The 27,701-nt window shown below is 42.7% G+C and overlaps 4 protein-coding genes across 9 annotated transcripts in view; 3 read left to right on the forward strand and 1 right to left on the reverse strand.

The window, feature by feature from the left end:
• Window positions 1–6,886, forward strand: part of FYCO1 (FYVE and coiled-coil domain autophagy adaptor 1) — a 46,683-nt gene extending 39,797 nt beyond the window's left edge. For all 3 annotated transcript variants that reach the window (XM_033058469.1, XM_033058484.1, XM_033058477.2), the window contains 3 exons: window positions 1,016–1,226; window positions 2,507–2,616; window positions 3,062–6,886. In XM_033058469.1, the coding sequence (XP_032914360.1) occupies window positions 1,016–1,226; window positions 2,507–2,616; window positions 3,062–3,137 (397 nt within the window). In that variant the 3' untranslated portion in view covers window positions 3,138–6,886. The remainder of the gene's footprint in view (window positions 1–1,015; window positions 1,227–2,506; window positions 2,617–3,061) is intronic.
• A 3,549-nt stretch (window positions 6,887–10,435) lies between these two features.
• Window positions 10,436–18,068, reverse strand: CCR9 (C-C motif chemokine receptor 9). The gene is made up of 2 exons (XM_042779032.1): window positions 17,868–18,068; window positions 10,436–11,596 (listed from the first exon to the last, which is right to left on the reverse strand). Exons 1-2 carry the CDS (start codon window positions 18,066–18,068, stop codon window positions 10,436–10,438), a joined length of 1,362 nt encoding a protein of 453 aa, XP_042634966.1.
• GLB1 (galactosidase beta 1) overlaps window positions 17,965–27,701 on the forward strand; it is a 45,917-nt gene continuing 36,180 nt past the window's right edge. Inside the window, exon 1 of the mRNA XM_033084113.2 lies at window positions 17,965–18,120. Coding sequence (XP_032940004.1) covers window positions 18,067–18,120 — 54 coding nt within the window. The 5' untranslated portion in view covers window positions 17,965–18,066. The remainder of the gene's footprint in view (window positions 18,121–27,701) is intronic.
• Window positions 18,040–25,178, forward strand: TMPPE (transmembrane protein with metallophosphoesterase domain). 4 transcript variants are annotated; one of them, XM_033084288.2, is made up of 3 exons: window positions 18,390–18,593; window positions 20,192–20,307; window positions 20,793–25,178. In XM_033084288.2, exons 2-3 carry the CDS (start codon window positions 20,304–20,306, stop codon window positions 22,196–22,198), a joined length of 1,410 nt encoding a protein of 469 aa, XP_032940179.1. In that variant the 5' UTR covers window positions 18,390–18,593; window positions 20,192–20,303; the 3' UTR covers window positions 22,199–25,178. The 4 variants fall into 4 exon arrangements, with proteins under 4 accessions (XP_032940245.1, XP_032940179.1, XP_032940256.1 ...); XM_033084354.2 differs by lacking the exons at window positions 18,390–18,593; window positions 20,192–20,307 and adding an exon at window positions 18,040–18,120; XM_033084365.2 differs by lacking the exon at window positions 18,390–18,593 and having other exon boundaries at window positions 18,628–20,330.

Below are 27,701 nucleotides of genomic sequence, written 5' to 3' on the forward strand. Positions count from 1 at the left end.
CCTTTGCTCACTGTCCCCTTAAACCTAGCTTTGAAATTTTGCCTTAGTCATGGGAAGGGTTTTAAACTTTTGACTGCAAGGAGATAAATCAGTCCATGTTTCAACCTTGTTGCCGTTGTTCAGAGATCCAGGTAAACAAAGCAGTAACTAGAATCATAGCTGGGCTGTAAGGCTAAACCAAGAATGATATTTAGTTTATTAAAATCAAAGGTCACATGAAACACGGCAGGACTGCGGTTTACTCTGGTCTCATTGATTTGCAAACAGTTTGTTTGGCCTGGAGAGTGACAGCTGAGATTAGCTTTAGTTAGGGTAATGTAGGTGAGATCCCATGGATCTTAGAAATTACAGTTTTCTTCTGAAGAAAGTAACCAGTGTTCTCCTGCTTCAGGGCCTCACTGCTCACAGTCTTAAATAGACACCAAAATGAAGTCAGCTCATCTAATGCTGTAGGACTCTGCATTATCTAGATGCTAAGAATTTCCTTTTTAACTGGAAGTATTTTGAGTCAGTTTTTGCAGCATGGTTGGGTAAAACAGACCCAGATGTAGCATTAAATGCTTCAGAACAGAGCTGCTCTTCACATTCCATCCACCTGTCCCCTCTGTAGTCTGATCCCTCCTGTTTCCTGTGCAAATTTTTATATTCACCTAGGAAGGTGAATAAACCAGATAACTTACTTTTTGTTTAAAAAGAACAGTAGAGGGCAGCACTCCTTTCTTATTTGTAGTAACTCTAAAAGGCTTGATTCCAGAACTGATTTTTTAAATTGAAATTAAATAAATAGGTAAACAAAATCCACTCATGCCAGAGCAGTGAAGGTTCTTAATATCAGTCAGCTTTTTTGTAGTTTTTACCTTCTTCTGAGGCTGAATTTTCATGTATCTTGTGGACCTGTCCCAAATATTTTGTGGAGTCTACCTGAAATGGGTGGAAAGTAAAAATTAATGAGTAGTGGTTTTGTCTGAGTAAGTGGATTGGATCTCTTCAAGACTTGTATATTTCTCCCTCACAGGATGAAATTGCCCCTTACAGTAGAAGAGATAATGAATTTTGGAGAAAGCAACAGAGAGCTGTTTATCAAATCCAGCACCTACAGTATCATTCCCATCACTGTTACAGAGATGGGACTAACAATTAGCTGGATCTTCTCATCAGACCCCAAAAGCATATCCTTCAGTGTTGTCTACCAAGAGTCTGAAGACACGCCGCTGGATCAGTGCAAAGTAAGGCCTTTATCTCCCTGCTTCTTTTGGGATTGTAGGGCTCTATACTCATCCAGCCTACACGAATTGACAAGGATTGCTAGGAGGTCTTTCACCAGAATGCCAGTTGCTATTGCATTAAGGATTTGTTTCTCCAGTTAAGCTGCAGTTCTGCTAAAGGCAAAGCTACGTCTTTAATGTTGCCTGCAAAAGTTAAGTTGAAAAGCCCTGTAGCTTCTATTGGTTGCATCTGAAATTCACCCAGTATTATTAAGCAAAATTAAACGTCCAAGTCTGAATTTTTTTTTCCCCTCATTTTCACTTAGCTTGTAAAATCTTTAAGGCTGTTTTTTCCAGACTCTTGAGCAGAAGCCACAGGGAAACAGATAAATTTTTTGGTCTACCTACAGTTCTTACAATGAAGCATATACTTAAGTGCCTTGACAGTGTGCAAAATCTCTTTGCCAGTGCCCAAGGTACCTGGTTTTATATATGCTGTCCATATTTAATGAAGATAACAGATTAAATGAATCTGTTTTACTCAACTATTTGCAAAGTTTTGCTGAAGACAAGGCAACTGTTGGTTTAATCCACTGTGGTAGGGTAAACTTTATGGTTGTGATTTACTGGGGGAATAAACATTTATATAGCTTGTGTTAATTCACTGCACAGTTATTAACTCCATGTAAAACATCTATTTTTCTTAATCTGAAAGCTGAATTAAGTGTGAATGCTGCTTTTGTCTTGATGCATTTTTTTGGGAAAACTTACTGTTTTATAGGGTCATCCTTGATCTATGTCAGCTGCTCTTCTGACAGCTGTGCTAGGGTTTTACAGCAAGACACACATAGAACCACAGATACACACACTTGTGCTGTAAGCTCAGATAAACAATTCAGATTTGCTAAGAAAGCTTATTTTATAACACAGGGAGTATAAAAACATATATTAAAAGATATATTTAGCTAAATCCTGCTCTTGGATATATGTATGCGTTTAATGTACCACTCTCTAAAGTTTCTTAGCTTAACATTTAAAAGTTCAGGATTTGATTCTATCTCTAAAGCAGAGATGAATAGTCATAGGTTAGTGTAAAGACATAAATCAAAGGAAAACAGATGTCTTACTGTGAGATTTTAGTTTAGGTGAGTTTTTGATGCTAATCAGTTAGATTAATTACTTTTGCAGGCCTAGACGTACTTTGGGAGTTTCAAGGTGGCTGAAATCGAGGTTTTTCTGAAAGAGAATGCCAATTTATAGGGCAAATAGCAAACTTAATTTTGATTTGTATTGAATTCCAGGTTCTTATCCCTATGACTCGCTGCAACTCTCATAAAGAAACTATCAGAGGACAGGTGAAAGTCAGAAATGCTGGAATCTACACCCTGATATTTGACAACACATTCTCTAGGTAGGTCTTAGCCAGGCGTAAAAGGTGAAGTAAGCTTGGTTTTACAGACTGGAACTGATGAGATGTACCATCATTCTGATATTCAGAAGTAAGTATAAGAATTTTTTCCTTCCTTGCCAAGAGGTCTTCAAGACTGAGTTTTGGTTTTTGTTCTTGTTGGGTTTTTTTTCCTACCCCGCATAGCAGAATTCCACTCTTCTTTCTGAACCTCTGGGAGGGTTAACAGAAGTAAGCAAGTCATTTGTGACTCATTCCAAGACAGTTTAGTCAGGATTGTCATCTTTTTAACAACAAACCTGACAGCCCTTGCACACGCATAATTCTTTATGACAACAGTGAATTTTTTTGCCCAAGCATAAACTAAAGACTGAATACATTTTTAAGGCTTCCTCTCTTGTTGGCTTCAGCTAATGTGATCTTTTTGCTCTCTTTCTTTCCTTGACAGGTTTATCTCAAAAAGAGTGTTTTATCACTTGGCTGTTGAGCGACCTGTCATCTATGATGGAAGTGATTTTCCATAGCCTTTACTATACAGTGTATTTTTAATTAAATTTTTAAGAGATGCTATTATTTATGTACATGTGTAAGCATTCTGATTACCACTGTGTTTGAAGACTTTGAAACTATGCAATAGTTCTAATGCACTTAAGAGGAGATGTGTACACTAAAAACGGAAGCCTTTTCAGGAACACTAATGGTTCTGTACTGTGTACAGATTGCTGAAAAGCCATGTTGTTTGGTTTAACAGGTTAATAACCAGTTATTTTTCAGTGGGGAGAAAAATAAGTGTGGGGGTGTCTAAATGCAAACTGAAATTCTCTGCTGAAAATTGAGCTATTTTTCTTCCAAAAATATCCTTCAAAAGGAAATTTAAAGAAAAATGCCTATTTTTGACCTCTTCGCTGAGGTCCAAACATAATCATCTCTGTTCTGCTGTACTGCTCTTACAGTCAGAGCAGCAATTATGCAATACTTCAGTCTTCACAGGCAAATATTTAATCCATCTAGAATTTTTTATCTTTTCCAAGTTTTATAAGCAGCAAACCATAGGAGTTTTATACATTTTGGGCTAAGATGTGGTAAGTCTTAACTGGCTTTTTCCAATGCTTTGGCACTGAATACCAGTTAGAAAATAACAAACATGAAACAGCAACTCCTTTTACTTTGGCTCACCATACTCTGTGCATTGGCCCATGGAACCCAGTTCCTACAGTGAGCACCAGTGGCAGAATGCAGAACATCCCCTGTGGAATAAAGTACTGCTCACTGGGTGATATTGGGAAGAGGAGTATTCCTTTTTCCTGCCTTAGCACCTTAGTCATCAGCATTCACAGGAAAGCACAGTTTCTAATATCACCAGCGTCTCTCTCTCTAGATCATGTAGAAGGCAGCAATAATATTTGAACTAGTCTCAAAACGTCCATCCAAAATGGAATGCATATCCAGGCCTGGTGAGCTCTCCACCCAGTAGTGTTAGTGTATTCTGTCCCTTTCCTAAGCCTTGTAGTTGCCCTATCCAACTGCTAACTTTCCATCTCAGATTTGGGGGCTCTTAACACTGCTTTTTAAAGGAAGACTGGGTTCTCACTTTTACAACATTTCTATGCAAACCATCTGCTTTCTGTATAGAATTTCACCTTCTGGCAAAATACCTGAAAGAAGATTTCTCTGTACAAAAAGACCCTCCTGTCTTCCAATAGAATGGCAAAACATTTGGCAGGAGGAAGAAGAAAAGCTCTTTCTCCCAACCAGCCCTCCTTATAATTTAAGTGCGTCTGATTTCTCATGTTACTGTTCTCCCAAAGAAACCTCAGACCCTGGAGGGTTTTAGTGCAGCAGTTGGTAGTAGACCAGCACACCCTATGAGGAACCCTGTAGAGACTTGGTGGAAGCGGTAGCTGGCATACAGGGGTCGTGGTGGGAGACAGAAAATAAAGCAGGAGGGGAAAAAAGAAAAAAGAGCAAGCGTAAACTGAAGCAAATGGTTTGGGGAGAGGAAAGGGGCAAACTTGTAAATGTAAAAGCAAGGAGAGGGAATTGGAGGAACGAGCTCAGCTAGGGAAAGTGGTCAGGAGAGGCCAGCTGGTGTTTATGTTTTGCTGGTCCAGTCCAATACGCATAAGCGATCTCCGATCCCAAAAGACCGGTTGTTTAAAAAGTGGAGATCACAAACCAAGTGTTGGACATTGACATAGGAGCAGCTGAGGCAGAGGGAAATTTATGATCATAGAAAAGAAATTCATTGCAGTTAAAGCTAAAGGTTTATCATCATTCTCATCTTCATCAATTGCTCCAGTTGTTAACAACATATAATACAGTGATCTTGAAAAAGATTGTGAAAGAATGACTACTTGTCATGGAGCACCTAGGATTTAGGTCTCTGGCTCATTGATAGCGTTCCCTTGCCTTCAGCAGCCTTTTGCCCCATGTGGTGGTTTGCTCCCAACCCTCTGCCAGGCAGTGGTCAGTGGAAGGTGCAAGCTCCCGAAGGCTGCAGTGCAGTTAAGCCCTGACCTAGTTGTATGCATGAAAATGAGATGAAAGAGAGACTGATGTAATAAAAGCAATAAATGGCATAATAAATCCGTTAATGAATTACAGCATATTTCAGTCTTGAAGCTATGTTTTATATTTAATTAGGCAAGAGATTATTTATTGCTTAAAAATGGAGTACTATGTACCATATGCTATGCAATTTCACTGAGCTGTTACTGAAGTCTGCTGCAGTTTTCTCTTAAGCTTTTAGGTGTGGTTTTAAAAAAAATTTTGCTGTTGTTTACTTAGAATACTAATTTTACTGGGATATCTTTCTTAAAATGCCAAATGTAAGGTAAAGGGACACTGTCAAGTATCAAAATACGACATCTCTGTTAAAAAATATTTGAAGTCTCTCTACTAAAAATAATTTCACAGCTTTGCCTCTTGGTTTCCTCTCCACATCCACATCTTGACATTTTTTTATCCTGTAACAAATATTTATAAGCCCCTGTTCATGTAAAATAATTGTCTCCATGTACTAAGCCAGATGTTTCCCTGGAGGTCTCTCAAGTAGACAGTCCTGAGACTGGTTGAAACCTATGTTTGGGAGAAGGGGAGTAAATCCATGGATTGTTCTCATTTAGCATTTGAGCCTTTATGGCCCCTTTTCCTCGGGTTTTCCTGCCCTTTCAGATTAATTTTATGGCTTTTTTTTTTCTTTCTCTGAAAGAGGACTAAGAATGGAAGTCAGAACCTCTAGTTTAAAGATGAAAAGAAAATGTTTGCTTCTGACCAAAGACAGTACTTGAGGAGAAAATGTTTCAAGTGATGAAATATCAGGCTGGTAAGGTTGCAAGTGGACAAGAGTGCAGCTGTTCAAAGAAGCTTCCCAGGAGCAGTAGTCCAGTCATAACAGCGGGAAGAGGCTGTGCAGAGACAGTAAAGAACTTGACATTAGTAGAGACCATTTGTTTAAATATCCTAGACAGTTCATTACTGGAATCGTGGAAACCCAATAAAGGACTTTGAACAAGGGTAGGCTTGTGCAAGAGATTATTTCATTGTGCAAGAGATCATTTCATTCAAGCACCTCACTCTTCCATTCATAAAATGCTTGTTCATGTGAGCTATGCCAGCAATGCTGAAAAATCTGTTTATTTATAGGTGCTTAGGTAATCTGTTGAATTGGGCTTTTTATTATCTGTAGGAAAGCAATAAAGAGAAAAATACTTTACATTGATCATGAAATTAATTGAAGGAGATGTCACATTCATAGGACAAAGAGTGGTCAGCATAAGCAATTAGATGTTTTTCTGGGAACTAGAAAGGGTAAAGAGATATGAAGGGTAAGATTTTTTTGTTACTAAGAGGTTTATGCAAAGGAAAGAATGTAGTTTCTTCAAGAAAATGACAGTGTTCCTTTACTCAACATTACTCAACGTTTCTTTATGAAAAATGAAAGAGGTATTGCACAAGAGTGTACCATGTTACAATATAGCAAAGCTACAAAAGCTTGACTCCTTTCCTAAAACTGAAATTGCACTACAGTTTTAATTATGCTCAATCACTGAGGTTGTAACTTGTTCAGAAGCATCTTTTGGTCTTACCTGCCAAAGAATTGCAATCCCTGTTCACATCAAACTTACTGCTCCAGATATGGAAAAAATCATGTATACCAGTGTCTGTACAGTTACAGAAATGTAAACGGTTGTGTTAGAATGTTTTTCTTGATGCTTTTTTTTTCCTTTTTTAACCTCAGGAATTTAAGAATAAAATTCTTTATCATTGCAAACGTTTCTCCCTTTTTTGCCTTGTAGAGATAGCTTTGAGTGGAAGATAAATCTGATGATTGTATCATCTACTTGCGGTTTTTATGAAATTTATATTGTGCCATCCCCTCATTTCAATGTTACAATTACCAATAGAAATTTCAGAGCATCTCCAGAGGCGTCTGGAGTCCTGGCTCCTCTAGGAGAGGAGCAAAGCCTAGAGCAAAGCCTAATCTGGAGTATGAGGGAGCTGCAAAGAATGAGTTTTACTCATAGCCAGTACACGTGTGAGTGACCATACCTTGCTGTACCTCAGCTCTGCAGGGAAATGCTGCAGCCACTGAAAGTGTTTGTGTCCATTTCCAGTAATGCATTTTTCTCCGTAATATACCCTCCCTTGGTGCTAGGGGAAAGGCTCTCCCAACCTTACTTCTGCCTTACATTTCTTGGTCAGTGCCCCAAGAACGCCAAGGCACCACAATGCCTTGGCACACACAGGCTAACTTTTTCTGTGGAAGAAAACATGGTCATTTCTTCTTATCATGTGAAGCTGCTGCAAGGTTGTGGTATCCTCTGTATTAGTCCTTGAAGTGTCACAGGGATGCTCTGAAGTCCAAATATAGTAATAATTCCTGTACTTTCACACCCTTCTATCACTTTTTTGCTCTCTGAAAGAGGTGCTTCTATAAAGACATCTCTGTTTCAGACAGAGCAGGCATCAGGTAGGCAGGTTTGCCTGCAGAGAGTGAAAGTTTCTCATGGGCTCTCCCAGCTTCCTCCCTTGTACCATAAGCAGGCTGGTGCCGCACTACATGACTGCTACATGACATCATGGTGATAGTGCAGCACTTATGGCAGGAACGAGTCCAGCTGCCTCTTCAAAGAAGAGCAACTGCATGAGAGACTACAGCCCAAAACTGGGAACATCTAGGAAAAAATGCCCTCAAAGAGAAGAGAGGACACCCAAGCTATGGAAGATCTCAGGCCTCTCCCAGGACTTCCAGCAGCTGCTTGGTGCCCATCCTGCTAGAGCTGTGTGTAAAGCATGAGCAGAGTGCCCTGGGACTGCTCATAGGACAGAGGAGGCAATACCTTTTGACTGTGAGGAAACCTCCCATCCTGGAAGACAGCATCGAGGGAAGGCTGGAACACCCTAGCCAGGCACAAGAGAGATTGTGGTAGGATAAATTCAAGTAAAATATCAGGGCAGAGGGACAGAGGAGCCCAAGAAGGGTTTGACCACAAGGAGCTGTGCTGTTGGGAGATGGAGGCCCCCAGCAGATGTAAGAGGGAGTAATGACAGAAAACACCTCCATGGCTGAGTCCCTGCTGTGTACTGACCAACAAGAAGGGTTTGTGATGAGGCTGCATCCAGAGGGAATGCAGGGAGGCAGCTTCCCCCTGAGTTTGTGTGGTAAGAGCAGTTTGGGGAGCCACAAGCAGCTGCTGGACTGCAGGCAGCTGTGGTGGAACAAACCCTAAGAGGAAAAACCGGCCCCAAGGAGGCTGGTCCCCAGCTTCCCCTGGCAAAGTGATGGGAGCAGCACCTGACTCAGAGCAGGATGTGCATGACCCAGGGACAACCCCATCACCCTAAACCACTGCAAGTTCATTGCCATTTCACCACACTCAGCAGTTTCCCCTGCTGCTTTTTTTTTCCCAAGCATGAAAATTTCCCACCGCATTTTGGGGACTGAAGAAACTTTACTTTCTGTGAGATGGCCACGAAGTTCAAGTTCCAGGGGCTGGTGAGATGCAGGGCAGGGAAGAGGAGCTTACAGTAGCTAGGGTTTGCACACTTACTTGTTTGCATAACTCAAGGGCTTTTTGGGGGCCAGGAGAGCCCTCTGTGTAAGAGCACCATCATCCCCAGCCTCAGGAAGGGCTAGTGGGGCTGAGCTGCTGTGGGGAAGCATCTGCCCCCAATGTGCTCTCTCCTTCCCTGCCCTAAGAAACCTGCTTTGTGGGTGCCTGTGGGGCTCTCAGCTGCAGCTTCCACACCACAAAGGTTAGATATTTGAAATAAACCCTCTAAGCAAAGTTTTCCTTTTGGCCTCTTTTGAGAGGGGTAAATGCTGTGATTGCAGATAGGTTATGTGTATGGATCTGAACTGGGAATGATGAAGAAACAACCAGTGGGCAAGAAACAACCAGTTCTTCCCCTTGGTGTATGTGGCAGTGCCTTTATTTAATGTTGGCTTCTGTTTGCTAAGCACAAATCACAAAATCCCCCCACACCCTTCTTATACATATAGTAAAAATATGTACATCTTTGACCATTTTTCTTACTAAGGAAAAAGTTAAAAAAAAATCCTAATAAATTTATATGAAACTTGAACTCCATCTATCCAGGTGTACCCTATTAGCTAGAAAAGCAGCACCAAACTTTTTTGCAGAAAGCTCTCGTTTACCAACATGTTTTAATAATAAATGCACAATGAAAACCCTTTTTCCTTGGAAGAGCACGGTACCAGAAGACAAACCAGGTTAAATGATATTATTTAAAACAAAGCCTCCTGAGCCACTACATCCTGCAACTGAAGAGTGGGAGGTGCAGGCTGTGGTCTGACAGGACAGGTGAGGCTATGTCCCTGTGAGGGGATGAGCAAGGGGGAACAGATAAATGACGCCCTGTGGGCTCAGGTTTTGGGTGCATTACAGCATACCACTTCTGGGAACGGCAGCCTCCACAAAGTGATGTTACATTCCAAATTTCATTAGGTTTGACACTTCATTACTAGCTGTCTTGCCTAGGTTAAATATATTTTCCAAAGATAATGGTGCATAACTGGCAGTCAGCTGAACCATGGGTTTGGTTTTTGTGTTCTGGTTTATGACAGCTTTGCACCATATAGCAAATATCCCTGGGACAGACAGCTCAAAGTCTTTGAAGCCCTTAATTTTTTATTGTGAGGGGTGATTTTGCTTCCAGTATCAAAACAGGAGGCATCGTACCTGACATCACACAGATAAAATACAGGAGAAAGACAGATCACATTCTGCAATGCTCCCTTTATGTACATGAACAACCGGCTTTTCTTTGCAGGAAAAACCACCTATGCAGACGAAGTTACATTTGCCCAGGCACAGAGACCAGCATTTCCTCCCTGCAACAAACCACTGTCAGAGCTGAAGACCATTCTCCCTTACATGAGATGGGATCTGATGTAGGTCACCTTCACAGGGGAACCTGGTATGACAGCAAATGAAGGCTGAAGCCCCTCCTGCTGCTTCCTATGGAGAGAACTTCATCTGCCTCTGTTGCTGCCATAGCTGGGTTTATCACCTGCTGTGAGACTTGTTATTTCAGGTTGTGGTCTGAGCTGCAGATGGGCTAGCTGTCACAAAGATAGTTTTTGACATCTCTCAGTTCTGTTTATAGCAAGTATGGTTCCATTTTGCTCCCATCTGACAAAGGTTTCCTGTTCTCTCAGCCAGCACCCCTCCGTTGGGTTCTGCACGTCAAGGACAGGCCCCCAACACTTTTTGTCCCTCTGGGATAATCTTTGGGGAATATAGATGGTTTCCAAAGAGCTTGGTGCTTCTCTGGAGAGGAGAAGGTGAGGCCTAACTTACAGGATGACTTTGCAAGGAGGGGACATAGTAGAGCAGGTCCAGTTGGTGTTAAGGATCAGGGAGTTCCTAACCCGCCGCCTCCCCAGCATGGCAAAGGACCAGTTTGAGCTGTTCTCCTGGCTATCACATGCAGAGGAGTGCTCCTGGCCCCTGCTCCAGCAGCAGCTACAGCTTTGCATCATCCTGCCCAGCGCCATCCTGAACCGCTCACCAGCAAAGACATAGAGGAAGGGGTTGAGGCAGCTGTGGAGGAAGGCGATGCTCTGGGTGACCTGCAGCCCGATGTCCAGCTGGATGGCAGCCTGACAACTGTACACCACCCCGGTGTAGGTGTTGATGGCTTTGACCAGCAAAACAATATTGTATGGGAACTGAGAGAGGAGGAAAGCAGTGATGATCATGGTGATGATCTTCAGTGACTTCTGCTTTTGGGATCTTTTGGCTTGTAGGAGGGTGTTGATGATAAGGGAGTAACAAATCACCATGACAAAGAGGGGGAGGAAGAATCCTATGATGACTTTCAAGGCCAGGATCATAACTCTGAAGATCACACTGACGTTTGGTGGGTACATAATTTTGCAAACTGTTACATCACCCACCTGTGTGCTCTGGCTGTAAATGATTTCTGGGATGCACAGGCTCACAGATGTCAGCCAGACAGCCAGGCACATGAGCCTGCTGCGCAGGAGCCACCTTCGCTTACAAGTTTTAGCTTTCATTGCTTGGACTATAGTTATGTACCTGTCAAAGCTGATGCAGGTTAGAAGCAAGCTGCAGCCATAGAAATTGATCTTGTACATGCTGTTGACAACTTTGCACATGAAGTCCTTAAAGATCCATCCATCAGAAGCAGCCTTGGCCCAGAAGGGGAATGTGAAAAGGAGCAGCAGGTCAGCAATGGCCAGGTGCAGCAGGTACCGATCCATCATGCTCCTCCTGAAGTGGTATTTGCAATAGACAAGCACCACCAAGGTGTTCCCCGCTGTGCCCACAGTGAAGATGAGCCAGAAAAACACAGGCAGGAAGGCTTGAGCAAACTGCCTGACCTGCCTCTTGTCGCACATGAAGTCTGTGCTGTTCACTGGGTTTTCACAGAGGGACAGCACCATGCTGTCATTCCTGTAGTAATCCAGGCTACTCTTGCCAGGATGTGTGACCTGCAATAGGACATCTAGTAAATTTGTGTTGAGAGGCTCAGTAAAGCATACATCTGCCCCTCTCCACCAGATGCAATTGAAGATGCCTAATGTGTTCCATTTAAATGAGAAACTGCAAAGGCTGCCTGTGAAACAGGTAATTTCAGATTGCTTGAAGAGTGCAGCACAGCAGAGATTTATAAAAATGACCCATTGAGTGAGAAACTTACAAAAGAGCAGTTCACCATGTCCTGCCAACTTCAGTTACTAAAATGACACGTGGTGAAAGCATTATCTATGTCAGATTATCAAAAACATTGTTTGCTTGGCTTCAAATACATAACAAAAGGCAAAATGCCCAACTTGGAAAGAGGTTGAGAAGAAGTCTTTGTGTTACTGCTACATTGAGATGGTACCAGTGGCTCAAAAGAGGCAGAAAACTGATGGAGACAAAGAGGGGGGGAAGGAAAACGAGATGAACAGTGACATAGCTGTATACTCACTACACTTGCAGCTGCCATCCTCAGCCAGATCGCTCCTCAGTCCTGAAGCCTGGAGAGGAAAGATGGTGGAAAACAACTGCTTTGAAACAACTCTGAAGCAGACTGTGACTCTCTTCCTTGTACTTCTTCTTCTACCTTTAATAAAAACCTCAACTCTCAGAAACAATTCTGGCCGGAAGATGAAAAAACCACACAGAAATTGATGTCACTGATTTGAATTATTTAGTTATTTCCATTTAAAAAATTTACATTTAGCCTACATTAGGTCTTCAGCTTCTCTATGGCACTGTGCTGATTAAGTCCTTTTATGTACTACAGTCACTGCAATTTCATTTTTAACAAGCTGTAGACTCCCCAGTGTGCACATATAAAAAGTAATCTAAAAGCACTGTATCTTGTAGAAGATTCATGAGAAAAATTGAAACGTTCCTCTTAAATTATCTAGCAACTAAGAAGGAAAAGCACGTGGCTGTAGTACTTTGCAGTCTTAAATGTTTGCATTCTCTGCAGCAAGTAATTAATCTCTGCCTGCAACTTCTCTTTCTTATCTGTGAGTTTAGGCACAGTGCTTATTGCTGTTGGCCTGCAAATCTGATCACTAGGCCCCAGTAAACTAGAAAATATTGGGTTTTTTCTGCTGCAGATTGCTTGTCTAGTTGGTCCACCATCACAAAAGGTAGCTGAGCCTGGTGGGCTCAATGCAAGACAAATGCACCTAAGTATTCCCCATGTTCTGCACCAGCTTGTTCAAAATAATGCCTGGGGATGAAGCCTGGTGACAACACAAGGTGGGGCGGTGATATTGGGGAGCTTCAACTAGAGCAGACCTTTCCTCCAGACGCCTTCAAAAGCAGCTCATGTAACCGAGAGGTTGCCTTGCAGAGACCACAGCAGAAGCGGATGGAGTCAAACCTCCTCCATGGGGAAATGGCCCATGTTCATGCTCTGACTTCCCTCTGACTGCTCGCTGACTAAAAGCACCTGTGGCTGTGGCTGGCAGCAGGCAGTCAGTGAGCTCCTGATTTCTCCCCACAACTCACTTCTAATATGCCATTGCAGCATCTGATGAAGGGTGCAGAGCTGTGTATCCCCAGGGAGCTTTTTTATGTTATTTTCTTCTAGCTGTCAGACCTACCTTAAATCGCAAACAAAAAAGATCATTGAAACTGGGCCAGTTTGGTGGGGGAAAAAAAAAGGGATCTGTAATTCAGTTTATTTTCCATAGGCTGCTTGTGGGAAAGAGAGACATGAATAGTGGAGGTGTGAGGGGACTCATCAGCACAGTTGCTGCAGGGGGGCCAGCCTGGATGTGGCACCCAGGAGTCACAATATGTTTGCTTTTTACACCACAACTACCCTTTCTGTAGGCTGAGTGTGTGCTCCTGGGGCCTCAGCCTGATTAGACCTTTCAGAGACTGTTTACTGTTTTCATGTTTCAGGTGGCTCAAACACAGGTGGCAAACTTCTCTTTCTTTTATTTTTATTTTGGGTTTTTTTTCCTGGTAAGCTCTTTTGATCCCAAAAGGACAATGTCTCACACCATTAATTCTCTGTTTGTGTGCATCATCTAGCACAGGGCAAATCAGAGGTTGCTCCTAGGCTGTGTCCCTGCTGCAAAACTTTCACTGGGGAGAAAAAAATACCCTTGAAAAAGAACTGGGTGCCTTTGGGCAGCTTCCAGTGTCTTTTGGGGAGGCTGGGACAGGAATGAGGAGCTGGGTCTAGTACTGCCCATGGTCACAGCTTCCCACTGCTGCCTGCCAGGGCTGCCAGCAGGCAGGAGCCAAGATCACAGGGTCTGTCTCACACCCTGCAACACCAGGTGCTTTGCAAACAACAGCATAATGGAGCAAAACAAAAGCATGCCTCCTTCAAAAGGAAAGGCCAGGCTATTCCTGCTGCAGAAAGTGGGGAGATCCAGGGCAAGATGGCAGGCAGTCCCATAAAGTCCCTACTCATGGTACATCTTTATGTGACAACCATCCAGAGGAGTGTGGCAGGGAAGAGTTTGAAAAGGAAGGCAGCGAGAAGTGGTTAATAAAAGCATGAACTTGCAAATCTTATGTCTTCTTTCTGGTAAACTGGCATGCAAATAATGCTGACTTAAGTTCCCCTCTCTGCAGGAAGTCTGAGCACCACGGGGTTTAGCTTTAATGATGGTGTTTAGCTGTGACCATTGCTCATTCGACTCACACTTCAAGGAAATATCCAAATCGCAGTTCAGGCTCAGTTCCAGTTATGAAGAAAGCAGTGGTTCTGGCTAGGTTTTGGGTTGGGCTCTGCTGTTACTGCTTGGCATGCTGCTTGGCACCATGCTCATGTCAGCCGCAAAGCATCTCCTTCCAAGGGAAGGAGCCCTGGATGCTCCACACTCAACTGCCAAATCTCCCCTAAGGTGTCAGCATATCTCTAATAACTGGTTGTTGTATTGAAACTCTTCATGGAACAGGCATAGGTCTGTATTATGATACCACTGTACAGGACTTGGCCTCTTCCACCTCCTGGGCCATCCTGTAGAAAAAGAGAAGAGGGGTATAGATCTCAGTCAAACCCCAAGGTACCTGCTAAGGAAAGAACATCTGAAAGCACAGGCATAGTCTCTGAGATTAGGGATGAGTTACTCTGAGCTTGCAAATGGCTGCCTGACAGTGCATCCATGGTAATTATCCTTAATTCAAGCTAGTTTGGCCCTTGGTATAATGTAAGCTGATTCATCATTGGGAGAGCTACATTAACTGCAGTAGGGCAAAGGCATGTCCATGAGCAAAGCCTCTGATGCAAAGAATCTTCACTTTCTTTGGTCTCTCCTTCATGAATCTAAGCCCTCATGTTCAGGATTTAAGTGACTTTAATCAGACCTAGTTTAATTCTTCCTGGAAGTAAAGTAGTAAGTTTAATTTAATCCACCACTTTACAAAGCCAGTCCCATTGTACTAAAAGCCCCCAGGGTAGATAAACCTCCAAACCAGGACACAGGCAGCTGCTCATCCTCTTCATTACTTTCCTGCCACATGACATTTGTTAAGTGAGTGCTGCTGACAACAGCAGCGTTTTTGCCACCAAGAATGGGAACCGAAGCAGACCAGTGTGAATGTTAGTTCTCTTACCAAATTTCTGCCAAACTGGTTCCTGATTTCTATCCTCACTCAATACCACCCACAGTTAAACCCTTTCAAGCAAAACCAGAGACAAGGCAGTCAGTTATTGCAATACCAGCATGCATTGTGAGATAACTTGTGATTTCCCTTCAGCTCATACTGATGCAAAACCAAGCATATCTGCTTTCCTTACAAATATATAGCTTTCTTGTTCATCAAGAGAACTTGCAAGTGAAACACTGTTCTTTATTTTGTTTAAATCAAGAAAAATAAGACCACCAGCATTTATTCTATGTCTTCTTTTTAACTTCGGGGTGCTTAAGCACAATTTGGGGATGATTTTTAAAGCTCTTCATTTATTGCAGATACTATAGGCAGAGAAGTACTTGGCTTAATGTGTTGATCAGATGTTGAAAAGATTTTGCAGAAACAGAACAAAACTTAGGTTTATATCCTCTGCTGAGCCTGACCATGAAGTTTCCTTTTTTCACATGAAAACTGCACCATGTTTGCAGTAAATCTATCTTTTAATGTATCTATTTTCCTTTCCTTGGGTAAAAGGAGGACATTAAGCTGCTTCATTCCAAGCAGGCTGTTTGAGAGGTTCAATAACTCCTCAGATGGTCTGTTTACAGGAGAGGCTGTGGCTTCAATTCACTGTCCTCTATGAGGAGGATATTTGCAGTCAGTGAGATCAGTGCCTCTGATTGCAATTCCAGACAGGTTACTTGCTTGTGCAGATTACACACAGGGATCCCTGGGGATTTCCATAATGAGCAAACAAAAGGGTCTTCATGTTCCAGCATGGGAACACAGCCGTTAAATTTTTCCTTCTCTTCAGAAAAGTGGAGAGTTAAAGTAAAAAAAAAAAACAGCTTGAAAACTTTCTGAATCGCGCTGGCAATTAGAACATCTATCACAAAAATGTATCAGACCAGGCCTGCACAAGTAAACTCCTAACAACAGACGAAATAACAGTTTTGGCTGTAAGGATGGGTTGCAAACGCATAGTTTGAAGGAAGAAAATAATTATTTACATTACCCTAAGTGTAGCAACACTTTTCCTCCACAAAAACAGGACAGATTTAAAGTCTAGGTACTGAAGATACACAGTTTTCCAGCTTCTACCACTATATATATATATATACATATTTCTGTGAACCCAATTCCTATTCCTTTTTGCTAGAAAGGAATGTTTTAGCAATTCCTGTGCAGAGCCATGTCACCAGCAGCATCTTTTACAGAGCACTGGGCAACAGTGCAACAGACCAGACCCCAAAGGCTGGTGTTAAACTTTTTCATTCCTGTCAGGTCTTCATATTCCTGTGCTGTGTATTCTTAATAAACTGGGAGCTGCCTGTGCCTGCTTGCCTAGTTTGGAGTACCCATTTTAGAGTAAAACATTCTTTTGGCTGCATCTTTTCTCAAGGGATATAAAAACTTTACAGATCTCAGGTCCAACTCCTATTTTAGGAGAACCACAAGCTTTGTTACTCATGCTGTAGGCTGGTTCATACTGTGACTTTTAACTCCTGAGTTAACTCTCTGCAGAAGTGTGCAAGGCAAAGGGATAAAACGAGGCTCACCCGGGATGAGCAAAGGAATCGCACACCAAAGACTAGGAGATTGCACATCAGTGAGATCTTTAATTGACTACAGGAGGCACAGGGTACAAAGAACTGCATTTGAAAGCCTTCTAGCATGAGGAACAAGCAAGAGGAGCTTAGAAGCCTTGGCTCAGCCCCACAGATGCACAGTCACTGGCATAAGTGAGCCTCCAGGTAAGGATTAAGGACAAACAAATAAAGCAGATGTGATTGTGGGAGTCTACTACAGGCCACCCAGCTAGGATGACAACACCAACAAATTAGTGTTTAAGCAACTAAGAAGTACCTGTAAATCAATGTAGTTGATAAAACAAGTCCATAAAATTCCTGAAATACCTGTACCACTTGGTACGGGTACTACGAGAACTGACTGGGAAAGCTGCTCTCCTATTTGTTGATTGTTAAGAGAGAGGGACTTGTGGGCAAAGTGATGATTTGCAACTTCCTTGAGTGATGATTTGTGACTTTCTTGGCCAGAGCAACCATGAAGCAATGAAGTTTAAAATCTCTGCTGACAGGAGGAAAAGTGCCAGCAAAACTTCAAGTCTGAATAAGAAGTGAGCAAAATTCAGGGCACTCGGGAAACGAGTTAGTGAGGTCCTTTGGGAAAATGTCTCTTTCTGCCTTTCTGCCCGGCCAAGGCGGCAGAGGCTGCTGTTCTTGCATTTATTTCCCTGGGGAGCTGGGGCAAGTCCTTGGCCTTGGACCAGCTGGAGTGCGTGTGGTGCTGCAGATGATGGTGTGACCACTGAAGGTAAAGGCCAGAATCAACCTTCTGTCTCGGCATCTTTTGTGTGGGAGCAATCTTTGGAGATGCGCTGAGCACTGGAAGTTGTTTCTTGATTTCAGTGGAGGTTTCTCGAAAGAGGGTGACTGATTTAACAGGGAGAGTGCCCAGGCCCAGTGCTTCCTGTCAGGATCATGGGCTGCTCAGGGGAGGTAAAGGTCAGCAAGACCTTTCCGTCTTGACGACTTCTATGTGGGAGAAATTCTTGGATGTATTCAGTATTGGAGGTTGTATCCAAAAGTCTCCTGTGAGCTCCCGACATTGCACGGCAGTGCCCTAACTCGGGAAGCAGCGCACCCAGCCGCAGGGGCCCAGGCTCGCAGGACGAGCTGCCCACGGGGGAGGCGAGGGAAGAGGAGGCCGGGTTCGGAGGGGTGGAGCGCCACTGCCGCGGTGCCGGTGGGGGGAGGAGGAGGAGGAGGGATGCCCGTCCTGCGCCGGCCGTTTCCCGGTGGAGCTGTCAGCTGACGCCGCCGTTTCCTGGCTGCCGCCCGCCATGCTGCGGCTCCTGCTCCCGCTGGCCGCCCTGGCCGCGCTCCTGCGGGCGGCGGTGAGTGCCCGCCTCGCCTCCGCCAGGGACACCCGGGGGCAGCGGGGGGCGGCTCTGAGGGGCGCGGGTGGCTGGCGTGGCCGAAGGAGGCCCGGCAGAGGCCTCCTCCCGCCGCTGGAGGAAGGCGCTTCACCGCCGTCCTTTTTTAAGCCCTGAGCGACTTTGGTGCTCATGGGCGGCGCGCAGGGCGCCGGTGCCGGGCTTGTGGCTGCGCCGAGGGGGAGATCCCGAAGCTGGGGCAGGGAGGGGTCCGTGCCCTTCTCCCGGGCGGGCCGACCCGCTGGAGGAGGAAGGGCTGGCGGTGCAGCCCTCCGGGGGTGCTGGCCGCTGTGGCCGCCCGGCCGGAGCTGAGCTGCCGGCGCCGGGATTCCCTGCGCGCCTAGAGGAATCGTGGAGGCCTCGCTGGGCCGTGGGGGAACCGGTATCGACACTGCTGGTAGATCCCGTGAGAAAACCTGCTCATCCTGTGGCGTGTGAGAGGAGAGAAAGGGGTTTTTCCTGTTCTCCATAGATTTGTTGTAGTCGCCTTGTCGTGGGAACACAATATCACAGCCTAAGGACGAATCCTCAGGCTCCGCAGGTCTCGTGGTTTATGCCTCGGGTTTGAGGCAGTGTCACTATTACCTAGATGTTGTAGTTGGATGGGGCACAGGTGGTTAAAGATGTATGAAAAGCCGAACAACATCACGTGAGACCTTCTGGAAGGGAAGATTGGGACACACAGTGTGGTCTCTGAGGGGTGAGGTTGTGGCTGAGCCTTCCAAAATTTTGAAAGTGGCAGGCAAGAGGAATGGAGAACAAATACTCTTCAAACTTGGTAGTATTAGCACTTTCGGGGGATTTAATGGGTTAGTTTCAAACAGATAAAATACTGTAAAAATACATAGTTTCGAGAATTTGCTGCCATGGGAGGTTGTAGACCCATACAGTCCTTAACAGATTCTTTAAAAATGGATTTGCCAAATTTAAATACATCAGGTTCATAAACAACATCCAGAAATGACTGTGCAAGGATTTAACCTTGTAACATCGCTGGTGTAGCAGCTTTGTTAGCTGAAGGAGTAGAGGGAGCAGACCACAGACTGTGGCCAGGGTCCTGTCATTTCTTCAAACAACATTTTTTACTGCTGTTGTCCAGACAGAGTATTGCATGGTTCCTAGAGGACCTGTGGACTTGAATTTGTAGGGCATTTCTTAGCTTAGCTTATGCTCTTATCTTCCTAGCTCTGTGTGTTTTCTGTAGATACACGTGTGTAAAATAGCACTATTTCTTAAGAGTAGTTTAGTAACAACTGAAAGGGCTTGAGGAGCTGAGGCTGGCAGGCACAATTTCCCTTATAAGCCCACAGTTCCCTGACACAAGCAATGAGGTTGTGAGCTCCCTTTTTAAAACTTAATCTAGTCCTCAGATCAGGGTCCTGTCATCACAGATGTGCTAATGTTCTTTTAAATTAGTTTGAGAGGGCATATGCAGCAGATAAGCAACCTGGCAAACTGGGGTTTGCAGGCTTCTGGGCTCAGGCTCACTGTTGAGCCCTACAATGCTGCTTTTGTGCCCTAGTTTTGAGATATTTTTGGCTGTAATGATTGCTTGCTTTCTCTAAGTATGGATTGAGACACAGGAAGTGTTTTGACAATAAGTATGCTATTATGGGACTATTATGTCAGACATGGTCTCTATTTTATGTTATGAAAGACTATGCAAACTTTTTTCATCTATGATTAAAATAAAACAGTAGGTTTCTTCTAAATAGAAATGTGCAATCTGAGCATTAATAGAAACACTGTGACTGAGCAAAATACAGAACAAACCAGGGAATTCTGCTGCTATTCAAACATAACTGATGTTTGTTTGTTTTCAGTCTGTGAGCAGACATGCATAAGATTCTGTGCTCCCCTCTAAAGGAGCAGGGTGTGGTATTTTAATCCCTTTTGAACTTGGTTGCATCCTGTTGGACCAGGATATACTAACATGGGTGTTGAGTCTTGAAAAACTCTACATGTAGTGGAAGTGAGCTGGAAGTGAGTAACAAAACACAGTGTGAGTTTCACTGATCCTACTGATTTTCAGGGCTTTGGAGAAATCTGATTCACAACCGCAGGAAAGGATATCTGCTGATCATCTGCAGTTTCTGGGATCACAGTTGCATCTGTTCCAGTGGGGATTTCACTGCTGCTGTAGCATGTGTTAGTAGAACCTCTTGCATTTGGTAAGAATGATGTAGGGTGATGCCTGCTTTTCAGACAGAGACAACTGCTTGGCAAGAGCAGAAATTATGTATTAAGTTAATATCAGAAGCAACTTAGTCTCAGATCATGTATGGTATTTACAAATGCTATAATGGTTATGCCAGGACTCATTGCATTCTGTTGAGATGTATTGTCATCTACTACTAGGAAGTCTTGATGAGAAAAAAGCATTTAAAAGAAAAGGAGGATGCAGGGGAGAAATGATTGAGGGAGGCAGACAGGGAGCTTGGAAAGGGACTTCCAACATCCAGTGTTTTCTGCTGTCTGATTTTACTCCAGGACATCTTCATTGTGCCTTTATGACAGTGATTCTGCATGACCCAGCATCTTGTGTATGTAGAGTAGCAGTCCTTTATTACAGTCTGGGAAAAAGGGAATGTGTGTAATATTTTAAAGCGGCTCATACTGGTTCCTGGTTGCAGGCTTTGTTGACCCAAGGCATCCCTTCATAACCACATTATTGACTACTGGAGACCTCTGCAGAACAGAAGGGAACAGTCAGGAAGCAAAGATGATCTCCTTCAAGCAACTACCCATTGAAGCAAAGGCTGCAGTGGCTGCAGGAGTGGTTTTCTTCTCCATGATGCTATCACGGAGTTACCTGGCAGAAAAACTCGATTTCAGGACACGGCGCTGGCTTCTAAGGCTTCAAATGGCACTATTTGCTAATACACTCATGTTGATGGGGTCTCTTCATGTTTGGAGAAGTACAGTCACCACGTTCACCAGGTCTTCAGCTGCCAACTCCTTCTGTTTCATGCTGTGGAAAATAGCTGTGTTCGTGTTTCTAGCTTTGGCTCATTCAAGCTTCTTTACCTTGCTATTTCTTGTTGCAGAAGAACCCTATTTCTTTTCTTTAGCTGCCTACACTTGCTTGGGGGCTTATATTATTCTCATCTTTTTCCTCTTCACTCTAGGCTCTGTAGAGCAGGCTTACAAGTTCTTGGCTGGGAGAGGTGCTAAGGCAGGCACTGGCAACAAGAACAGAACAGCACTGAAACCAGTTCTGGCAGTCTTACTGACTGTTGTGCTGACTGTTGTTGGGCTGTTAAATGCTTCCCAGCCTCCTACTGTGAATTCAGTGGAGATTCCAGTTCACAAGCTGCCCTCAACAATGAATAACCTGAAAGTGGTGTTGCTTTCAGATATCCATCTGGGGCCTACAGTTGGGAAGACCAAACTTGCCATGATAGTGAGAATGGTTAAGGCTTTAAAACCAGATATCACCGTGATTGTTGGGGACCTATCTGATGCTGAGGCAAAGATCATACGACCTGCTGTTGAGCCTCTTGGAGAACTTGATTCCCCTTTGGGGACTTACTTTGTCACAGGAAACCATGAGTACTACACCTCAGATGTTAGCAACTGGTTTGAGCTGTTAAAATCATTTAACATTCAGCCGTTGCATAATGAGAATGTGAAGATTGTTTCACCAAAGAGCACTTCTGATTGGTTCTGTCTGGCTGGCGTGGATGACATTGAAGCAGATGTGTTGCGCTATTCGGGACATGGCATGGATTTGAAAAAAGCTCTCAGAGGTTGTAGCAGTGAGCATGCAATGGTGCTCTTAGCTCATCAGCCAATTGCTGCAAAGTGGGCCCTTCAGGAGAGACCAGACATAAATTTAATTCTCTCTGGCCATACTCATGGAGGGCAGATTTTCCCTCTAAATGCTGGAGCTTATCTTCTGAATCCATTCTTTGTTGGCTTGTACCAAGTTGGGCAGAATACCTTCGTCTACGTCAGCCCGGGGACGATGTACTATGGAATACCTATGAGGCTGGGCAGCAGAGCTGAAATAACAGAGATTATTCTGCGTTCTCCTTGAGGAGTTTTCCGTTTGATAGACTTCTAATTTTTTTTTTTTTTTGGCCAGTGTATTGGCTCTTCTGCTATGAAAGCAAATCCTTTTTCAGGGAAGCCAGAGAAGATGTGTTGGGCTTCACAGGCTATCTTAAGTTTGAGGAGAAAACACTAACTGTATCTTGGACCTATGAAGCAAAATTGGGACATGTTAAATTGCTGAAGAAATTAGATCTTTGAGGTTCTGCATTTAAAGATAACCCTGATGTCATGGTGATAGTATGTGCATGTTTAGTAATACCTGTGTCCTGCAGCTACTTCATGTTCCGCTGTTTGGTATCCATCAGGCAGCTGCCTTATCAAATCTCAGGCAGGTGAAGTTCTGAGCTGGTGCAGTGAAGTCACACATGCATGTTTTGCAGAAAGGCCTGCAGGAATGTGCACTGAGTATGTAAACTCTAGGAGGCTTATGCTAGAGTTGTTATGGGAAAGGAATAGCTTAATAGTTTAGGTTTTTGGGTTTTTTTAGATTGAGGCTGGATATCTTTATCCTGCTAGCTGTCTGCAGCATGCACCAGGGCTTCCAGTCTGTGCTTCTTACTACTACTATAAGTAGCCAGGCATCAGTTCTGAAAGTAGCTGTCTTTCTCAGGCATTTTCCCCAGAACAGGTGGGCATCCAGTAACTGCTTACTGAAAATAGCTCTAATAATAAAGCAAATGAGGAAAATTCCAAAATTAACTTCTGTTGCTGTCTGAGCCTATAGTACCTCCTTATATGAAGCACTAATTCCAAAACTGAAATACTCAGTGTATTTTGTCTTCATTCTGTATTTTTTCTTTCTGCCTGATTTCTTCTCCATCATTTTTCTCTTGCAAGAGTAAGTAGATGCTATTGAAAACAATGCAAATAAGTTAATGCTTGAAATGTGTTAAAGGCTTTAATATTTAAATAAATTATGTCCTCTTTTAATGAGACTAAACTCCATAGCAGGTGACTTTCCCTAAGAGCATTTGCATGTCAGTGTCCTGGTTCTGATGAGCACATAGCAGAGTAACCGCTATAGGACAATGAGGGATGGAGGATTTCTTCCCATCTTTCATAGAAGGGCTTATCATAAATTAACATAATTATGGGAAATTTAAGGTATTGGAGAATAATTGATACAAACATTCTTGTTTCTTGAAAGCCAGGATGTAAAATAATGTGTGACTTTTGTCCAGGCCCATGGAACACTACTTCTGTACATCTTCTCTCTCCTCCTCTCCCACTTCATTGTTGCTGCATGAAACATCACAAACCATTGGAGCCTGGAATTCTGCCTCTCTACTCTACAGCTCTATCTGCAGGGTTTCCCTTGCTCTGCCCTTCTGGCCACCGGTGCCCATGTTCCTCTCAGGCAGACCCACAGCATGGGGCAAAAGAAAGTGGTTCCATGCTCAGGAGACTGAGGATGGAAGACCAGAGCTGTGGTGTTCAGTCTTTTCCTGCCTTCCTGTGTGATCCTGAATCAACCATAAACACTTGGTTTTGTTCTGTTCTCATAGTGAAGGAGATAGATGGGGGTGTGTTTGAAAAGTACTGTAGTCATTGTAAAGTTGAGGGTTTTTGTAAGTTAAATTTTGAGATTTGACTTCATCCACTCCAGACATCTCCCAGCCAGAGTTTCTAATTCCTATGCTGGTTTTGTATCCTTCTCCTGTGTACAAACATCTTACATTTTTTACTCAGGAATAATGAGAAATACTGTAAATGTGTCACAGAGGCTAATGGAATTGTTGGAGAAGTCAGTCCTCCTTCAGTCTGAAAACTGAATACTTTACTTGCCATGCTCTCTGCTTGCCAAATTAATTAATTTCTGTTTCCTACCACTTGTAATTTTATAAACTTTTTTTTATGATTATGTGATAATATCTGCTTAAGTATCCTAAATGTGTTCAAACACTGCCCACTGTCCGTGTGGGATCTGAGGCTTTTTGCAGTCAGTGACAGTGTCAGATGGTCTTATGAGGAAGGAATTTTGATAGCCTGAAACCCTCTGATTACTTGTCAGCATGCCTTCAGTTAAGAGCTGTGTTCTGGGTTTAGTGGTGCAGAGTATTCTTGCTTGGCCAGTAGTCCAGGAGGATTTTTACACTTGTTGCACTGAATATTCTTGCCATGTTAAGGCTAATTGTTAAGCCAGTTTCCTCAGTGTGAGGCATTTGTGGGACTGATTTTAGATCATGTCAGTTTCTCAGTGAGTTGCTAGTATTGTTTACTTTTCTTTTCTGCCCTTTTTATTTTTTTTCTTTGTTACTTTGCATGTGCCTCTCTTGGAAGATAATTATGAATCCTTTCAAAAGCAGATATGCATCCTTTTAGGAGTGGTCATATTGTCATTTCATAAATTTATTGAGTTCTCCTGATGTAATTTAGTTCTTGCCCGTTTTTTTTTTATCTCTCCCTCTGAAAGGTTGTTTGCTTGGTGATTACTTATTACTTAAAATGTTTTATTTCTGGGCCAAAAGACTTCAAAGCCTTTTCTTATTTTGCTTCTTAGTTATGAATGGAAAATATCCTAGATCAACTTTCTGTTTGATAAAAGGAATGAACTGTTTCTGTAATCTCTCTAATCAGCAATCTCTGTCCTTCAAGGTTCTTTTTACATGTTTTTCAGTTTGATTTGAACAATGCAGACCTGTGTTCAGTATTTCAAATGAAAAAAATGACTGTGCTGCTTATTTTGTAATTTAAATTTTTTTTGCAAATTTTATGTGTGTGTATGTAATATATTTAATCTTGAGAACTAAATGAATATATATTTCATCCCATAAAAGACCAGTTCATTGGGGGCTGAGGAGGAGTTAATGTCAGAATTAATAGCAGAATATAATTGTATCATCACTTTGTGAAAATTATACTTCTTATATAATTACTGTGTAATGGATTGGAATATATGTAAATTGTGGTATAACAAATGCTTTAAATGTTGGGATTTAATAAAACTTTATTCTTATAATCAAGCATGAGGCCTCTAATGACCTTTTTATTTTGTACCAATATGCATTGTAGCAGTTTGTGCTGAATAGTTTTAACACACTCATTTTATTTGCCAACAGTAAACCTGACTAGTTTTGGAAACTCTTACACCTCCACTGCTAAATGAGGCATGGTGTAAAGTGGGAAAGGCAAGGCCACTATTACATTTGCCTAAAGCCTACTAAGAGAAGAAGGTGCAGACAGCAGGGGTGAGGATATGATGCAGAGAAAATGGCCACTGAGAGGGCAGAGAAAGGTTACTAAGAGAATTTTTTGGAAGGAACAAAAGAAAACGAGTGATTTGTGCTTATCAATTTTGATACTTAAGATTTGAGGTTGAGAAAGAGGTGTTCTGTGATTGGTCTAAGAAAGGCTAAAACTCTTCAGAGATGGAGGATTTGTACCCACATTTGTTTGCTTTCTGGATAAGAAAAAACCCCGTTCTGTAGATTTGGAGAATGAGATTTTTGCCACTGACAAACAGTTCTGTGTTGAAGATGGGAAAAAAATCATATGTTGAGAGACATGCACATTACAAAACATTGAAATAGCATTAAGAATGCAAAAATAAACTTACTTGATTTAAACAAGGACAAATTCTTTAATTCTCTTTTCCATGTGAGTATACTCTGAGGATGTGAGGTGCAACATGATACCATTGCCTGTAAGAGTCTGGATTTTCAGCTGGGCACTGATATGATTTAGTATGGAGGAACTGGCACTCCAAACAGTGCCGTCAGTGTGTGTTGCATACCAAATGAGCAGACCCACTACCCCTTCTTCTAGGGAGACAAAGTGGGGACGAATTTCCTGCATATTCACAATGGTGACTATACAGAATTGGCAGAGTCAGACATAAATTTATGAGGAGAACTCTTGTTTTTGTTGCAAGCCCTGGATAATCCACTCACAATGAAGTAATGCTGAGGAATTGGTCATGAAAAAGTCTGTTTACAATGAATGAGGTGAATTCCAAGTGTTCTGGTAGCTTTCTCCCTCTTCTCACTCACATAGTAACCCTGTGTCAGGAAGTGTATATGTTGGGAAGGTGATTTACAGCTAAGGTCAGAGCTTTAAAAACCTGACTTCTAAATGGTAACTGGTTCAATGATACCCATTTTCATAATTAATACCGCCTTTTAATTGTTTTAAGATAGCCATGGCTTTCTGCCAGAAGTGTCTGTCCCTCAGGGTGTGTAAACAGTTTTTTCAACATTCATCATCTCAACAGTTGTCTGCCATGAATGGAACAAGTGTCTTTTCCATAGGCCTCTTGATACGGTTTTTCTGAATGAGGGGGCCTAAAATCGTCTTACGGGGGGACACCATAGCAATTTGTTTTGCTTCCCCTTTTCCCACGGATAATGGTCTTTTAAGGTGCTTCTATCCATAGTGATGCTTTTTTTTTGGTTTCTTCTTTTCTCTGTTGTTGCGTTTGATTTCTGACTTCCACTTAGTCATGATCATTTTGAAGCACTCAGCTTTGCATTAGTGCTGTGACTTGTCACAGTGCCCTAGAGTAAAAACGTTTGAAGAATGTGAAACATCTACTTGGTGTCTCTAAGGGTGAATGGTTTCCTTCATGGATACATGCAGAACAATTCCATCCTAGTACAGCGTGCCCAGCCATCAAGATGCAGGTTATAAATGAAAGAGCAGGAAAAAGTTACATACTTTTAAATTGAATGGGAAGTAAGGAGCTGTAGGTACTTGTGCATTCTCTGCAGCAATAGTTTGCTTGAGGTCTAAACACCTGGAGTTCCTAGAGCATTGTAATTTCCTATGGAGAATCCCAACTTTTGAGTTACATTTGTTCTAGAGCAGTTGGCTTGTATTTCCAAATTCTGTGTGGTCCTGATTTTGGAGAGGCCTGACATGCCCATACCTTTGATGAGTCAAGATTTATTCATCTTAATAAAGTTAAGCAATCTTAAGGATGGGTCCATGTTTGTGGAAACAGCATTAAGAGCCACTGCTGTGCAGCACTTAGCAGCCTTTAGCTTTTCCTTTTCCCTGCCAGCTCCTTGCTGTATCCTCTCATATCTGTTGTTACACGTCTGCCACACAATTTCACTTGTTCACTGTTGGCAGAATGCTTTGAATTGTTACGTGTATCTAGGACATTTTCCACAACATTTTTTAAGTTTTCTATAAAATAATGCCTTTGTTGCAGATGGAACATGCTGTTGTCTTCCTTCTTGGACTTTGTAGCGTTGAAATGATTGTAAAGTGTTATCTCAGTTGCTCTGTTTAATGATAATCTAGGGATAGGCATATTGACTTGGCAATTTTGTCCTCCATTTTTCAGGAGAGAGTGTGTTTTCTTTGAACTGTGTCTGCTAATTTCCTTGTTCTTTTGTCCTGTGACACATTGCACTGACTCCCTTTTGCTGATTTGTTGTGCTAAGACTCAGGTGGGCTATAGATAGTTAGAGGAAAGTCATTCACCATCTCTTACTTTAGGACCATTGTATCTTCTGTTGTTGACGAGCCACAGATGTTGTATA

The sequence above is a fragment of the Catharus ustulatus genome, chromosome 1 (genome assembly GCF_009819885.2).
Source record: "Catharus ustulatus isolate bCatUst1 chromosome 1, bCatUst1.pri.v2, whole genome shotgun sequence".
NCBI lineage: Eukaryota > Metazoa > Chordata > Aves > Passeriformes > Turdidae > Catharus > Catharus ustulatus.

What these genes read in the sequence shown, in the direction of transcription:
- CCR9 (XM_042779032.1), bottom strand. Translation starts at nt 18,068, where the DNA reads ATGGCGGGCGGCAGCCAGGAAACGGCGGCGTCAGCTGACAGCTCCACC. An exon ending in GCCTGGGCCCCTGCGGCTGG is followed by an intron (nt 11,597 to 17,867) that starts GTGCGCTGCTTC and finishes GTCCTATTGCAG; the next exon opens with GTCACACATCCTGGCAAGAG.